This window comes from Piliocolobus tephrosceles, chromosome 1 (assembly GCF_002776525.5).
Source record: "Piliocolobus tephrosceles isolate RC106 chromosome 1, ASM277652v3, whole genome shotgun sequence".
Lineage (NCBI taxonomy): Eukaryota > Metazoa > Chordata > Mammalia > Primates > Cercopithecidae > Piliocolobus > Piliocolobus tephrosceles.
The window spans coordinates 63,160,104-63,176,486 of NC_045434.1; the positions used below are offsets into that span (position 1 = coordinate 63,160,104).

The following is a 16,383-nucleotide window of genomic DNA, read 5'->3' on the forward strand; positions in this document are numbered from 1 at the left end:
CTCTGCCCCATTTAACCCTCTTCCTCCATCTCCCACACACTCATTTTATTTCTCTTTCCTCCAGACACATATAACCTGGTCAGTGCTGCTGATTCCAGCTGTTCTGAATCTTGTCTACAGCTTAAGTTCAAAAACAGATGGGCCCAAAGTATCCTAGACGCTGTGCCAATTTCCACCGCATGAAAACAAATTACTGAAAAGCATCAGGAAATTTTAGAATAGTTTTGGGGTTTGATTCTCTGCCTTCTCAATGGTCCTTCCTCCCCAACTCTTCCATTTCTCTTCACCCTGTGTCCCCCCCTCCCCCGCCCATTACACCTTGCCACTTTTCATCTCTTCTTTATATTCCTTACTTAGCAAAGGCTGGTTTTAAAAACCTTTATCCTCATTTCTCCTCTTTCTATGTACTGATAGGTTTAACCATCGGGATGGGACTGTGTTGATAATCAAGCTAGGGCTGTTGGTTGTTTTTCTAAATGTTTATACCCTTTTAAAATCTTCCATCTAGGACTAGGGACCTTATGTCCTTTTGGTCATATAAAGAAGGTGAGGCTGGGGCCTCTGTGTCTGTGGGTACATTTATAGGTCATATAATTCACCAACTTGTGAATAAAGTAGATATTCTTCTATTGACTTCATCACTAGGGGTGCAAAATTGTGCCAGTGCCACTGTCTGCCCTTGTCGGGAGCAAGTAGACACTCCCTGTAGACAGGGAGCTTGTTCCTTGGAAAGCAGTGACATTGGACCCACACCATTGCTTTCAGAATCCTCATTCTGGGAATATGCCAACTGCTTTCTCCCAATGTTCTGTAGATCATTGTTTAGCTTTGGCATTCCTAGTCACCCTAAAAATAAGAGGAAAACAATCATTGTAGTGGGACCACTTATCTTAGAGGTATATAAGGAAGACACTGGCAGTCATTTACAGAGTATGGGGAGAAAGCTGTTGGCATGGTACAGTGGTTATTAGGTGGCTACTGTGACCAGACATTGTAGGAACTGTCCTCAAGAAAAGCCCTTGAGGGATAGGCTTCTAGAAGTACAAGTACACGCTGTATTTATCTATGCAGATTATAGCGTTTCCCTGCTTCCCTCCCTCCATTCCTCTCTCCCTCCCTCCCTCCCTTCTTTAGAAGAGAATCCTTAGATTCTCAAAAAGTATCAAGCAGAGCCCTATGGATGGTAACTGGAAAAAAAAAAAAAAAGATTCTCAAAAGGATCTGGGATACGTAATCATCTCCCATAATTTAAGACCATTACTCTGAAGCAGTGACTTTAAAACGTTTTGATCATGAATCTCTGTGTTTTATACTACAGGCTGGAATATACATATATATACACATAAATAGCTGAGAACAACACTTTCACAAAACAATGCTTATCTTTGCTCTGTATGATATACTCTGAGATTTTCTACTTTGCTCTGTTATTCTTTTTTTTTGTTGAGATGGGGTCTCACTCTTTCACCCAGGTTGGAGTGCAATGGCACCATCTTGGCTCACTGCAACCTCTGCCCCCTAAGCTCAAGCGATCCTCCCACCTCCGCCTCCCGAGTAGCTAGGACCACAAGTGTACACCACCACGCCCAGCTAATTTTTTGTATTTTTGGTAGAGACAAGGTTTTGCCATGTTGCCCCACGCTGGTCTCAAACTCCTGACCACAAGTGATCTGCCTTCCTCAGCCTCCCAAAGTGCTGGGAATGCAGGCGTGAGGTGCTTCGTCTAGGCTACTTTTTTCTGTTATTCTCTTCTACTATTTTAATTTTTTGAGAAATGCTAGTTGGTGACCTATAAGTTGATTTTTTTAAACCTCACTGATGGGGTGAATCCCACAGTTTGTAAAACATTGCTTTAAGAGCATTGGTTTTTATATTTTTGGTGTGCATAAAATTACCTGACATGCTGATTTGACAGGCAGATTCCTGGGCATCAGTCCACCCCTAATAAGTTGTAATCTCTGGCAGATGAGCATAAGAATCCACATTTTAAACAAGCATTCCAGGTGATTCTGATGCAAGGTGATTTGGGGTCTTGAAGCCTCACACTTACAGAAACTGCTCTCTTTTGCATTTATAAACCTGGCCGTTTAAGGCTTCAGATCACATACTTGCTTGGGGATGACAGATACTACTGGGGATCATCTGACTCCAGACTGAGAACCTTCTTGTTACAGAATGACCCCAATCACTTAGGTTTACTTCTGGATCTTCACAATTCCTTGAGAGTCCTCTTTTACTGATGTCTCTTATGGCCCTTAAGAAGGCAGAGAAGGGGTTAACTGAGGCCACAGAATAGAGTGAAAGAACTGAAGGGTCATTTTACAGAGTGACTGGGGTGTAGCCCAGTCCTCCAGTAGGTGCCCAGAGCCAATCCAAAATTAGAATGGGGTGGGATTCAAAACTGCTTTTCCTATTCACTTGCCTTTCATGTGTAACCACATGCAGTGTGTCAACATGCTTTCAGGCGCCGTTAGGCAGCAGCAGTTTTGCTCCCTCTGGGTTCATGGACCCTTGGTATTCCTGTTATGTGTTGTCTTAGAATAGCTCTGCACTCTGGGGCTCTGAACATTGTCCATTAACTCTTTCAGCACCAGCCCTTTGAGATGCTAAGGGCTTTTTGAATGAAATGTAATAACTACCACAATGAAATAAGAAAACGGTTACTAGTCAGGAGACCTGGATTCTTGCCCTGCTCCACCACTATCTGTGTGACCTCAGGCTCCCTGAGCCTCAATTTCCTCACTCAGAAAATGACAGGCTTGGTCTAGACTCTAGACCATCTTGAAAGTCCCTTCTAGCTCTGAAATTCCATGATTCTATTTTTGTACACACTGGCCTTTTCTCTTTGCACATGATTCTTTCATTTAAAGTCTCAGCTAGGTTAAGCACAGAAGATTCACTGAGTTTGGGAATTTCCAGAGAATCAGATGATAAATTAATAACAACAAAATGTATTCCTAGCCAGGCGAGGTGGCTCACACTTGTGAGCGTGGCACTTTGGGAGGCTGAGGCGGGAGGACTGCTTGAGCCCAGGAGTTTGAGGCTACAGTGAACCATGGTCATGTCCCTGTACTCCAACCTGGGCAACAGAGCAAGACCCCATGTCTCTAAAAAAAAGAAAGTATGGACCGGGTGCGGTGGTTCACGCCTGTAATCCCAGCACTTTGGGAGGCCAAGGTGGACGGATCACCTGAGGTCATGAGTTTGAGACCAGCCTGACCAACATGGAGAAACCTTGTCTCTACTAAATAATACAAAATTAGCCGGGTGTGGTGGCACGTGCCTATAATCCCAGCTACTCGGGAGGCTGAGGCAGGAGAATTGCTTGAACCTGGGAGGTTGCAGTGAGCTGAGATCGTGACATTGCACTCTAGCCTGGGCGATAAGAGCGAAACTCCATCTCAAAAAAAAAAAAAAAAAAAAAAACACCAAAAAAAGAAGTATTCCTATTTAGTATATTAATGAAGTAGGAAATTTATGAAATAAGTTTATTGTAAGAGGAATTTTGAGATGTATTTGTCTTTTCAGACCTGATTCTAGTCACTTTGTTTTGTGTGTATGAATTCATTGTGTGGGCTGTTGAGTAATAATAGTTGTTAAAATAATAAGAAAAGATGTTCGTACTGATATATGGTTGTAGAACACTTTCATGTTTGTGGGCATCACCTTGTTTGATTGGATCTTCACAAAAGTCATGTGTGTTGGGCAGGGCAGGTCTGCTGTCCCTGCTTATCCCATTTTTTTGTTGTTGTTGTTTTGTTTTGTTTTTAAGAGACAGGTCCTACTGTGTTGCCCAGGCTGGTCATTTACAGGCACAATCATTGTGCACTATACCCTCGAGCTCCTGGGCTCAAGCGATCTTCCCACCTCCGCTTCCCGAGTAGCCAGGACTACAGGCACATGCCACCATACCTGGCTTCCATTTACTTTTTAAAACAGGTGAAGAAATTTTGAGACCCAGAATGCATTCATGGCTTGCCCAAAGTTACCTGGCTAGTAAGTGGCAGAGCTAAGCCTAGTCTCTGGGTCTTAAGCATAGTTCAAGGTGCTTCCCACAGAGTATAGATGGGTGAGTTTCACATTGTTCATCCAGATTCGTTAAGGACCTGAGCTCAATAATTTGATCTACTAACCTGGAAATTGACTAGGGCATCTCTTCTACCACTCAACCCCTTAGAGTTTTGCCAGTAAAGTATCAACATGGTTAATAATATGCTGTAATTTAGAGCATACAAGAAGCCAATGGACATACAAATTTGGTCATTCAGTAGCCACCCAGAGAGTGAGTACAGATACATTCTGGAGCAGCTGATTTGGCAAGTTTAGTGGAGGCTGAAGATATTAACTAGTCATTAGATGAATCATGATCTTTCTATCCTCAACATTTACAGGATTGCTTTGGCTCTGGCATCTGTTGTTAGTCAATACTGATTAAGTACCCACCTATTCTTGGTGATAGGTGTTCATTAAACATTCTAAATATACCCTGTCCTCAAGAGAATTCCTTACTGGGCCTGGGGGTTGTTCCTCCTGCACCCCCACACAAAAAGAGACTTCCATCTCCAAGATAAATATCCACATAACACATGAGAACTGATAATGACACATGCATCCAATCTGATGATTACGTAGACTTCATTCCATTTAGATCCATAGTTTCACAGAATCAAGAATTTTATTTTTTTTCCTCCTTTTCATTGTTGTTATGAGCCATGTAAGGGGATTCATTATCCCAGGGACAGGTATTTAGAGGGGGAGATCTTTATGGATACCCTTTCTTCTCAGTGGCTTATTGCTATTTGGCATACTAAAGTACAGTTTGCTAGCCAGGAGGAGTTTCTGGCTGTAGATCAAGCTTCTCCGCTCATGCCTGGTGCCAGGGAGATGCTTGCTCTTAAGGGGGTGGTTACTGCTTTGATAATAAGTGTGTGGATTTGTGAGTGACGTCATTCCACTTTGGCACAGACAGGTATTTATTTCTCTAGAATGAACTACCAGGGGTGAGCCAGACTGTCTGCCTCAGTCATCTCCCAAGGTTTCATTTATTTTAAAAATCTGCTAACACATCTGCATGTATTTTTTTTCTCTGTGTGTTTGTCATGTGCTATAATTACTTATGGGGCTTCTGGTGACATCTTAATTAACTGGAGAAGAAAAAAACCGAAGATATAATTGTAGAGTTGTTCACAGGTTTTTCTGTGGACTTTGTGGATCCAACTGTCAACATGATATCGATGGTTACGAATTCTTTTTAAGCTGAGAAACGTATAAATTTTATGTTCCTTGGTCATCGATCACACCTTTGTTCTGTCTTTTACCCTTGCTATGGTGTTTTAGTTTAATTGAATGAATGAGTCAGCTCAGGCCTTTGATGTAATCACAGCCTATTTTGGGGGGCTTTCAGGGAACATATTTAATACCAAGGTGAATTTCTAGGTCCTTAGTTCTATGGATTATATTGGGGTGGCATTGTAGCATGTAGATTGTACCAAGAGGGTTTAAAAGCCTCTTTATTTATTCCTCTCTGTAGTGCTAACACATGGGATGTAAACAAAGGGAAGGTCCCAGGTCTACAGAAGCTATAGAGAGAGCTGGTGGGCAGGCAGATTTTCCAAGTCAGCCAAATCAGGGTTTTGCAATGGGTCCAAAGCCACAAGACCAGGATAAGATGTGTGTTGTGGCTGCTGCACAGTTTAGGAGCAGGAAAGCCATGTCTTGGATCCAGAAAATCCGCAAACATGCGAGAAGCAGGTCAGAAAAAAGAATGTTGATCCTTTTTTTCCCTAGAACAGTGTCTAGCCCATAGTAGGATGCTCAATTAATATTTGTTAAATGAATGAATGAAATAAGAAGAGATCAGGGACTCAGAGAAGGAGCCTGGACAATAAGATATCAGAAACTAGGCAAGAAATAGGGATGGCAGAGATTCAAATCCTGTGTAGACCCCCATGTCTGGTCTTATGGGATCCATAGATCTGTCTTAAGTGATATGAAGACCCTCCAGCTGCCTCCTTTCTGCTCTGAGCACGGTGCCATAGGGGTGGTTGAAAGGAAGGCAAAATCTCTCACTTAACATAAATTGATGGAGACATTTCTAGTTAGTGTCTACAATGGCTTATATTGGGGGGCCATTCCTAGTTCTCTGACCTTAGCCACAAGAACCTTGGTCCTATAATCATTCAGGAAATCGTGATTAAGCACTTAATAGATGTCAGACATGGTGCTAGTCCAGTTCTCTACTTCAAAGCAGATTCCTAAGCTCTGGCTCTTGGGTATGCCATTCTCTCAAGGGTGTGGTTCTGCTCCATGGAACTAATCCAGAGCCACAAGAATCCTATTTTTATACAGTCCTTCCCCCAGACCTGATTATAGGGGACAATTTAGGCTATTTTGAGAAGGTGGGTCTACCACTGCTTGAATCCTTTCTAATCATCTGTCTAGGCTACCGAAGACAATTTGTGGTACTCACTTGTCCCTGAAAATTTGAAAGCTCATTTCTCCATATGTAGACTATATTATTTTTGCCTTTGGCACTTTTCTCTGTCTCTGAACTCTCCTCCTCTGATCTCGTTGCTGGCAAAGCTGAAGCCAGAGCTGTGATAAGCCCAGAGAAGTGTGCCCGCCCCCTGCCTGCCCGCCTGTCTTTGAAAGATACCTTCAGGCTGCCGCTGTACTACTGGGTCACAAAACCAGCGTCCACCATTACAGGCAGAATCGTTTTCAAGTCAGTTCCTACCTTGGTGATTTCTACCCCCTCCTTTTAGCACCTTCCCCAGCAAATCCAATCCATCCTCTGGCTTATCTGGGTCAGCAAGAGTCTGATTTTATGCATGGCACTGTCAGACCATAAATCCGCTGCAGCTTTGCCTCTCTATCCAGCCTGCCTGCTTCTGTCAGCATCAGCAAAATACAAAATAGAGAAAATAAGCCAGAAAGGCTAATAACACTCATCTGAATAAAATAATCTCTTTGGCTGCCTCAGTTCATTTCATTTTAATCAAGGTGCCAGGAGGGAATTTAGGTTAAAAAAATCCAACCTCCTTGTCACTAGTTCTCTGTCCAAGCATCACTTAAATGATTCCTTTTTATCATGCATATACCTTTTTTTATTCACCACATAGTTATATGTTCAATAATATATATTGAATGATGTATTTAACTCTCTGGGTTTTGTCTATCATCACAGATACATCTGTTTAAGTGAGAAATTATATTCTGCTTAGATGTATTGATAGTTGCTGTCTCTCTATGCAGATTGACAGGTTTGATAGGAATTCTGAGACAGGGGATGGAGGCTTAGTATAAGTTGCTGAAGCATTTAGGTTTCCGGCAATCTGGGCTCCCTTTGGATTCTTTTCTGTCAACCTCAGCACACAGTTCCCAGTGTGGAATGCAGGACTGATTGTTCTACCTTGTCCTTTAGGGAAAAGACAGTGGGAGGTTAAAATCTGCTCTCCCGTTGGTATCTCTCTCACGTCTTCCCAGAGACTTACAACTGCTTTGTTAATTGCCTGTTGCTGCTGTCGTACTCCAACCATTATTTGCTGAAGGCTGTGCATTTTCAGCAGGCAGCGATCTTGGCCCTGGCCCAGAGCTGGGTGAGAAGCATGTTGGAAATTGATGAAAGCTGAGTCCTAGTTTGTTTGGAAATAAAAATAATAATATTTCTTCACATTTGTATAGTGCTGAACTGTTGGCATAGTTCTTTTGCATCCATCATTTCATTTGATCCACACAACAGCCCTGAGAGGTGAGCAACTTAGAGACTGTTGATCCAAAAGGAAACACACCTCATTATAGCAATGCAGAAGCTCAAGCTATATTCCAGCAATGCCAGTCTCATGCCATGCATTCCATCTGCACAGCCATGAATGTAGCAATTATTAATTAAATGGCACCTTAGGTCAGGAGAGCTCCCAGGATTTTACAACCATACTTTGAAGGTCTTTAAGGAGTGAGATGTATACCAGCAGGGCACGTGTCCATTTTATAGATGAGATGATCAAAACCAAACAGAGGGAATATGGAAAAGAACCATAATAGAGAGGCCAACTTGGACCTTTATGGACTTGGCTCTTCACCATGGATATTTTAGAGAAATCCCTTTAAGCGCTTGTTGCTAAGTTTGTTGAATGTCCATAAATAGTCCAAGTTGAGGGAGAAAAGCTGGGCTAATGTCTTCGAAGCTAATGATTCAACTGTGCAGGTTTATCTCTTTCAGTGCATTTACAGTGATAATGTCTTCTGCAGATGTACAGGCAGTATGTGACTTTCCAGGTCTCCTTTCTTTTGACTCCAGAGTCATTCCTTCTAAAGTACAGCATGATGTTTTCTTGATCTTCCTCCTGAAAAAAATTTTAAGAAAAATACTCCTAGATATTTTGTCTGCTTTTTAGGGATTAGTTTTTGAGGAGGTTTGCAGCTGTTCAGTACATTCCTAAGGGATGCAGACCCTTTCCTTTAAAGGCCCAAGTATTATACAACCTAAGGCTCTGGGGGTAGGGAAAGTAAAGAGACTGTGCAAACAAATGATAGATGGAAAAGATATAAAGACAAATTTCAATCTCCTAACCAAACGAAGTTCCCTTGGCTCCAGCGGTCCCAAATAAAATGAGGCTGCAAAGCTTCTGGAGCAGGAAACCACTCTAGCAGAGCCTTAATATGCTCCCTATGAAATCACGTCTCATTGCCTTGCTTGTTTTCCAGCCTGAAGTGTGTTTCGTCTTTGTTCATGTTGGCTGGGAAAATTGTCTGTATATTTGTGATCCCCTCCTCCCACTTTCTCTCTACCTTACTTGCCCTACCACCACCCAAAAATAAATAAATGAATTAATTAAAACACCTCAGTTGAAAGGAAGAATATGTCTGAGAAAGCTTACAGACTCAAAGGACCAGAAATATTGTGTGAAAAGCTGCATTAATAGTAGGAGAGGCTGCGAATTCCTAGAAGAAACAGACAACAGCATCTAGTGCTGGTTTTTTAAGCATAGACTCCTTTCTTAAAATAAAAGTCTTGCATAGAGCCTGAATATATGAAAAAGATCAAAGCAGTATTTTTATTGGTATAAATCTACTTTTAAAGTACAAATTTATAGAGTACTTATTATATCATCAGTCAATGAGAACAATGAGGCTGTTTTCATGAACTAAAAATATTGAGATCAGGATTATGAATCAGTTATAGTTTTATATTCATTTCAGCATCTGGTTTTGGTTTAGGTAGCCCAATATCAAGAAAATTCTGATTAGCATAGATGAGTTATTGTAATCTTGAGCTTTAAACTGATTTAGATGGAAAAAAGAAGATATTTTTGTTTTAAAGTTGAGTCATTATCATCACCTAGCAGCTATTCCCCTTCATAAATATTAATTGGATAAGCCCCAACATGTATAATAGGCATTGCAACAACTAACAATGAGATGGTATGATATTAAGCATGTTGATTTTCACTACTCAACCATAGTCTAACATGAACCCAGCCTAGGCCCTTGAGCCTTCTATGGCATGTGATTAAACCTTGCTGCTGTGTGTCAAGTTACAGGCTCACCTGTACAGCTTTATTGGAGGAGGTACACATAGGCTTGAATGAAAAAATAAGCCTATGCAAAGCTACATGTATTCTATTCAATAGCATATTGTTCAGAAGTTCCAAGGCATACAGTGATTCTTTCTTCCAGGGTTTGCATAAAACAATGCTAGCAGCCTGCGACACATTGTGGTGGTATGTAATGCAGGGAAACTGGGTCCTGGGTCTCTTGCTCATGTCAATAAGGGTTGCTTATATGAATGGATGTGTCACCATTTTTTAAATTGAAATGTGATTTTCTGCTAATTCCAGAGTGTCTCAGAACACAGTTTAAAAGCTCCCGCTCACTGAAGCCAATACTAATACTGTAACTATTGCACAAAATGCTGTAAGAATGGAAATAAATACATGTGGTAAAAGTACTTGTAGCACCTTGCAAGTTCTATTTTCTTCTTTTTCTTTTGTTTTGAGACGGAGTCTTGCTCTCACCCAGGCTGGAGTGCAGTGGCATGATCTCAGCTCACTGCAACCTCCGCCTCTGGGGTTCAAGTGATTCTCCTGCCTTAGCCTCCCAAGTAGGTGGGATTACAGGTGTGCACCATCCACACCCAGGTAATTTTGTATTTTTAGTAGAGATGGGGTTTTGCCATGTTGGCCAGGCTGGTCTCGAACTCCTGACCTCAAGTGATCTACCGCCTTGGCCTCCCAAAGTGGTGGGATTACAGGCGTGAGCCACACCTTACAAGGTCTTGATAAAACTTATTAGCATTAAGTGATAAGGCATTTTATTTTAAAAGATTTCTACTGCCAGCCATCCTCTTTATTGACCCACCTTTGTTCACTCATCCTTTCTTTTGAGGACACCCTGGGGATATGTGCTCTGCATCCTTTCCCATGGTGTTAGGTTGGTTTTACCCGCTCTGCTTCCTCTTTTGATCTGCAGTCTACCTTTCTGAGCTAGCTGGCCCTTTGTCTGTACCACCATTAAAGTTCTATTTTACTATAGGTCTTTCTTTGTCTCCCTTACTATATTGTAGCATTCGTACTTTTATAGCCACTAAAGCCCCTAACACCATGCCTTGTTCATTTAAGATACAAATGTTTGTACATTTGTGGAATTGAATTGTGGCATTATTTGTGTGTACGTAAAGTGCTATAGGGAAAGAACCTGTATAGAACCCCCCCATCCATGTTCTCCTTTAAGAAACAGATTTAAACCAATTGTCAATGTAAAGTCTCATGAGATTTGCTCCTTTAAAAAGCATGCTTACTGAGGACATGGGTATCTTGCCGAGAGACACCACTTAATTAAAATGTAGATTAGATTATTTGGAATTTTGTAACTGAAATCTAATTGGAATCATTTTGAAAGTTTTCTTGCAGTGGAAACATCAGATGCCATGGAATGCATGTGTTCAAATATCTTACCATTTTGAATTTAGAATTGTTTCCTGTTCACTTTTTTTTTCCCCCAGATACTAAACATTTTGAAAGGAGTAAATTAATTATATGTCTCTCTTTCTCTCAGCTAGTATATTTTTGATTTCCATAGAAATCTTTCAGTTTCTCTCAAAAGGTAAGTGTTGTCACAGTGATTGGCACTCTTAAGAGTTAGTGATTTTGGCTACAGAGGAGTGATGCCTGGGGCAGGGGGTGGGGTCCTGGAAACATACTTAGAACATTTTCAATTTGGACTCTAATATTAATTGGTTTGAAGTAACTTCTTGGTTTGGGTTAGACAGATATTTGATTTGTCTGATGTTTTCTGAAGTCTAAGTAGGTGTGGCATGATAATTTGTTAATAGTTTTTACTACAGAATTGGAAAAGCCTAAGTTGAACTTCACCCTTTACAAATCACAAAGTGCCTCGCCTTTAGTGCTGAATGGAGGCAGTACTGACTCAAGAACTAAGCTACTCTCAGCTCACTTTCTTTGTAGTAGCAGTTTGACTGGAGGGAGGAAGAGAGGACAAGAGAGAAAGAAACAGATCGTTATTATTTGCAGTGAATGAGAATACTTGCTTTGCAGTTATAGACTTGGTTTGAATTCTGGAATTGCCACTTTTTAGCTATATGACCTTGGGCAAAGTGTTTAAAAATTTTTAGTCCACTTTTCCTCATCTACCATATGTGGTTAATAACACCCACCTCATCAGGTAGTTGTGGGGTTTAAGTCAAACAACATGTATAAAGGGCCCAGATATGTGTACAGTATCCCTTGATAAATAGTACTGCAATTTATTCCTACTTTTGTTTTTCTCCTTAAAGAAATCCAACTTCCAAATGTAGAACTTTCTGTTGCTTAAGTTAATGCTGAGTTGGTAATCAATAATTCTTTTGGATCACAATGTTTTCATTAGAAATGAGCATCTAGGGCCAGGCGTGGTGGCTCACACCTGTAATCCCAGCACTTTGGGAGGCCAAGGTGGGTGGATCACTTGAGGTTGGGACTTCAAGATCAGCCTGGCCAATATGGTGAAAACCCATCTCTACTAAAAATACAAAAATTTGCTGGGTGTGGTGGCAGGCGCCTATAATCCCAGCTACTAGGGAGGCTGAGGCAGGAGAATCTCTTGAACCTGGGAGACAGAGGTTACAGTGAACCAAGATTTTGCCACTGTACTCCAGCCTGGGCGACAGAGTGAGACTTCGTCTCAAAAAACAAAAAAGGAGTACTTTGGTTTAGCACTTTACTGCTCCACTCAAGCTGTAGACATTTTAGGAACACATATGTTCAGGTATGGTTTGTGTTCTTGATTGTATGGGACATGAGATTATGGCTCAATAAATGAAATCAAAACTTCCTTAGATATGTTCTGTGGAACTCCAGAGTTTTCAGTAATGTTTTAATGGCATACGTCTCCAAAGTTGCCTTTATTAAATCCTACAATGGATAAATTTGTGGGCATTTTGTAGTGCTGTAGTGATTTTTGTCTCTAGACAAAATCTCTAACTTTGGTTTCTACCGTAGAGATAAACCAAATGACTTAGTGGCTAAAGTGATGGACTTCAGAATCACCTTAGACCTGGTCTAGCCAGACAATGCAGAACTGTTGTTCTAGTCCCTGGCACCCTCTTACTTGTTGTGTTAGTCTTATTCGCTGTAGACAAGTGACAACCTCTGTTTTCTAAAAGCTTCAGTTTTCTAATCAGTAGAAGGGGGATAATGGTAGTTCTTTTCTTGCAATGAAATGATAGAGCTTAGATGAGATAATACGTATAACGCATTCACCAAGTTCTTAGAACATAGTAGGTGCCTGATAATCCTGTTTCTCCTTGTACATCCCCTCTTCCCCCTCTCTCCTTCTTGTCCTTATTTTCTCCTTTTTTCTCCACTGAGTTTTTAGAAAAGGAGAAAACTAGAGAGGTGAGCTTCAGGAAAAATATCTTTATTTCTGGATTGGCTTTGATTGCTGTGATTTTAGGACACGGGCTATAGTTGTAGATGTTGCCCTGGCTGCGTATCAACAATGACTTCTTTTCCTTGATGTTTCTCCACAGGAAGGATCAGAATGTTCTCTCTCCAGTCAACTGCTGGAATCTTCTCTTAAACCAGGTGAAACGGGAAAGCAGGGACCACACCACCCTGAGTGACATCTACCTGAATAACATCATTCCTCGATTTGTCCAAGTCAGCGAGGACTCAGGAAGACTCTTTAAAAAGGTACAGAGATATTTGTAGTCACAGAGGTTCTTGGGTGGAGCAATGACACAATTTTTGAAATTCTATTAGGTATTGTGTTGATTACCTGGGTGACAAAATTATCTGTACACCAAACCCCTGTGACATGCAATTTACCCATGTAACAAACTTGCACATATACCCCTTGAACCTAAAATAAAAGTTAGAAAGGAAAAATAAAAGAAAGAATATCTTATTGGCCCACTTCATAGGCTTTCCACTAGTCATTCCCTACTACATACTTGTGGAGAAAAAAATATTTGAATTGGCATTCCTTTCTTCCTTTCTGAGCTGAGTTAATAGTAGCCTTGGGAAAGGAACCATTTGCAAGGTACAAACCCAGGACTGGTACCATAATTCATAAGCTGCATCTATTAACAAAAACTGTGTTTTGGGAAGTTTCCTTAAAGTGATTTGTGAAGCTTTTGAGCTTAAGCGGCCAACAGTGTCATTTTATGTTTTCCTATTCTAGTTCATTTAGCAAACTTATGTACGTTTATGTTTTTAGTTTAGTTTTCTTCCCAGGGTCTCATCTTGGCCAAGGTAAGCTCAAAAGTGTGGTTATTCTTATCGTGATGTGTCTTTGTCTTTGGGTCTCTGAATGCTTTCGGAACTCAATTGTTACCATACTTCCTTGGGTATAGGTTGAACAATTTGACTAAGGAAAACTCAAAATAATCATGATAATCTTAAGGAGCCAATTCACCTTACCTGTCAATGATGGACCTAGCCTCTTGAAAACCCAGGAAGCTCTTTTCTAAGCTGTCTCAGCTTGAGCTCAAAGTGGAATCATTTATTCATGAGGTTTGGTTACAAACAGCGGTGAAGGCCCCAACCATTGTATATGATATGCTATGTCTACCATTCAAGCCTTGACATCCCCGGAAGACTTTTCAGAAGGCAAATAATCTTCCTATAAGTTATAGGTAGAAAAAGGTGATAGAAGGCTATTTAGAATTCATCAGTTTCCAGGTGACAAAATCCATTATTAAAATTTGCAAGTGTGAGAGAAAAGACTGGTAAACAGGATTGTAGTCAATACAGTCAAAGCTCTTTTTTTTTTTTTTTTTTGAGACGGAGTCTCGCTCTGTCGCCCGGGCTGGAGTGCAGTGGCCGGATCTCAGCTCACTGCAAGCTCCGCCTCCCGGGTTCACGCCATTCTCCTGCCTCAGCCTCCCGAGTAGCTGGGACTACAGGCGCCCGCCACGTCGCCCGGCTAGTTTTTTGTATTTTTTAGTAGAGACGGGGTTTCACCGTGTTAGCCAGGATGGTCTCGATCTCCTGACCTCGTGATCCTCCCGTCTCGGCCTCCCAAAGTGCTGGGATTACAGGCTTGAGCCACCGCGCCTGGCCAGTCAAAGCTCTTGATCAGCTTTCCAATTCTCAGTTAGGAAGTTTTCCAGATTTCACTAGATCTGGAATTAATACCCCATTTTTTTCTGTAATTACCAGCCTGATCAAATAACTGATTTGGAATCTTCCATCTACCTAATTGCATCTGTGAAGGTGCTTTCCCTGTGTCTTAGAGACAGAATATTGAGGGTAAAATCATCTGTCAAAGAAAAGAAGGCAGAGAAAGATAACTCCTCCCAGAGCTCCCTGGCTATTTTTAGTAGCCCGGCTGTGCTGTGGTTGGGGCCACACTTCATTTCGGGGTGAGGGTACTTCTCACCATCTCCTCCATGGTTTCCAGCATCACCTTCAGCTTGGTTGTCATTAATTTGAATTATTCTGCAATACTTCATGATGCGTGTGTGTGACTAAAATTAAAACTTATTTAGGTGAAATTTTGACAGCTTGTCTCTATGACCTTGACAGCCACTTTTAGACTATCTCAAGAAGGAAAGGGCTTGACTGATAGTTTCCTCCTCCGTTTTCTTTGTTCATCTGAGAAAACAACTTTTATAAGATCTGTTCACCTAGCTAGACTTCACGCAGTCTCTCAGCTCCCTTTTCTCCCAACCTTAGAAGGTTAGAGAAAAACCAAGCTGAGAGAATTTAATAGCCTCTGCAGATCTCAGAGATGCTTATACTGAAGGCAGCCAGATATCAAAGCCACAAGTGTTCCTGACTCTTCAAGTGCCCCATGTATATTTCACCAAAGGACTAGGTACATGGCACATATACAAGGTGTGGGGTGTATGACCTCCATGAAAAAAATTTGTCTGTGAATGATATTCCTAGCCACGCGCTCAGGGTTGACTTCCTTAAGCTGTGTATTACTATGCTAGAGTGCGAGGAAGAACTTATTTCTCACAGGACTGTTTATATATTACATTTCACCGAAGAAAAGGATGCCTATCATAATTTAATAGCTATATGCATTTTCACAAACTGAATTCACACCTGTGTAACCAGCACCCAGATCAAGAAACAGAACATTTCTGTACCCTAGAAGCCCCCTCATATTCCCTTCGAGTCATCTCCCCACCCTAAATCCTCAAGGATAACAACTGTCTTGACTTTTAACAGCAGAGATTAGCTTTGCTTAGTTTCATACTTTATATAAACAGAATTGCACAGTATGTACTCTTTTTTTGTCTGGTTTCTCTCAATATTATGTTTGTGAGATTTATTCATACTGTTGTGTATAGTTACAGATCATAGGAATTTCTCTTGATCTTTGTAACTTTGGATCAATTAAATTGTAGTCGATTAGAGACATGCCAATGATTACTATCCCACAGCATTAATAATTTCTTTTCTCCTTCCCTTGTGGGGGGTTCCCATGTAGGCAGAAAACTCTTAAGTTAGGAGCTGGTTGGCAGATCATAAAAATAGATTCAGCCAAGCACCGTGGCTCATGCCTATAATCCCAACAACTCAGGAGGTCAAGGTGGGAAAAATGCTTGAGGCCAGAAGTTCAAAAACAACCTGGGCAACATAACAAGACCTTGTCTCTAAAAAAATTTAAAAAGTTAGCTGGGCATGGTGGCCTGTGCCTGTAGCCACAGCTACTTGGGATGCTGAGGCGGGAGTATTGCATGAGCCTAGGTGTTTGAGGATGCAGTCAGCCGTTATCATGCCACTGCACTCCAGCCTGGGCAACAGAGTGAGACCCTGATAGTTTGAGGATGCAGTGAGCTGTAATCATGCCACTGCACTCCAGCCTGGGCAACAGAGAGAGACCCTGACTCTTAAAAAAAAAAAAAAAAAATTGATTCATTCTATTTTG

At 41.2% G+C, this 16,383-nt stretch overlaps 1 protein-coding gene across 7 annotated transcripts in view; it reads left to right on the forward strand.

Moving 5' to 3' along the window:
- Positions 1-16,383, forward strand: part of SRGAP2 (SLIT-ROBO Rho GTPase activating protein 2) — a 252,984-nt gene that overhangs the window by 118,260 nt on the left and 118,341 nt on the right. For all 7 annotated transcript variants that reach the window (XM_023186951.3, XM_023186952.3, XM_023186953.3 and 4 more), the window contains exon 4: positions 13,028-13,190. In XM_023186951.3, the coding sequence (XP_023042719.1) occupies positions 13,028-13,190 (163 nt within the window). The remainder of the gene's footprint in view (positions 1-13,027; positions 13,191-16,383) is intronic.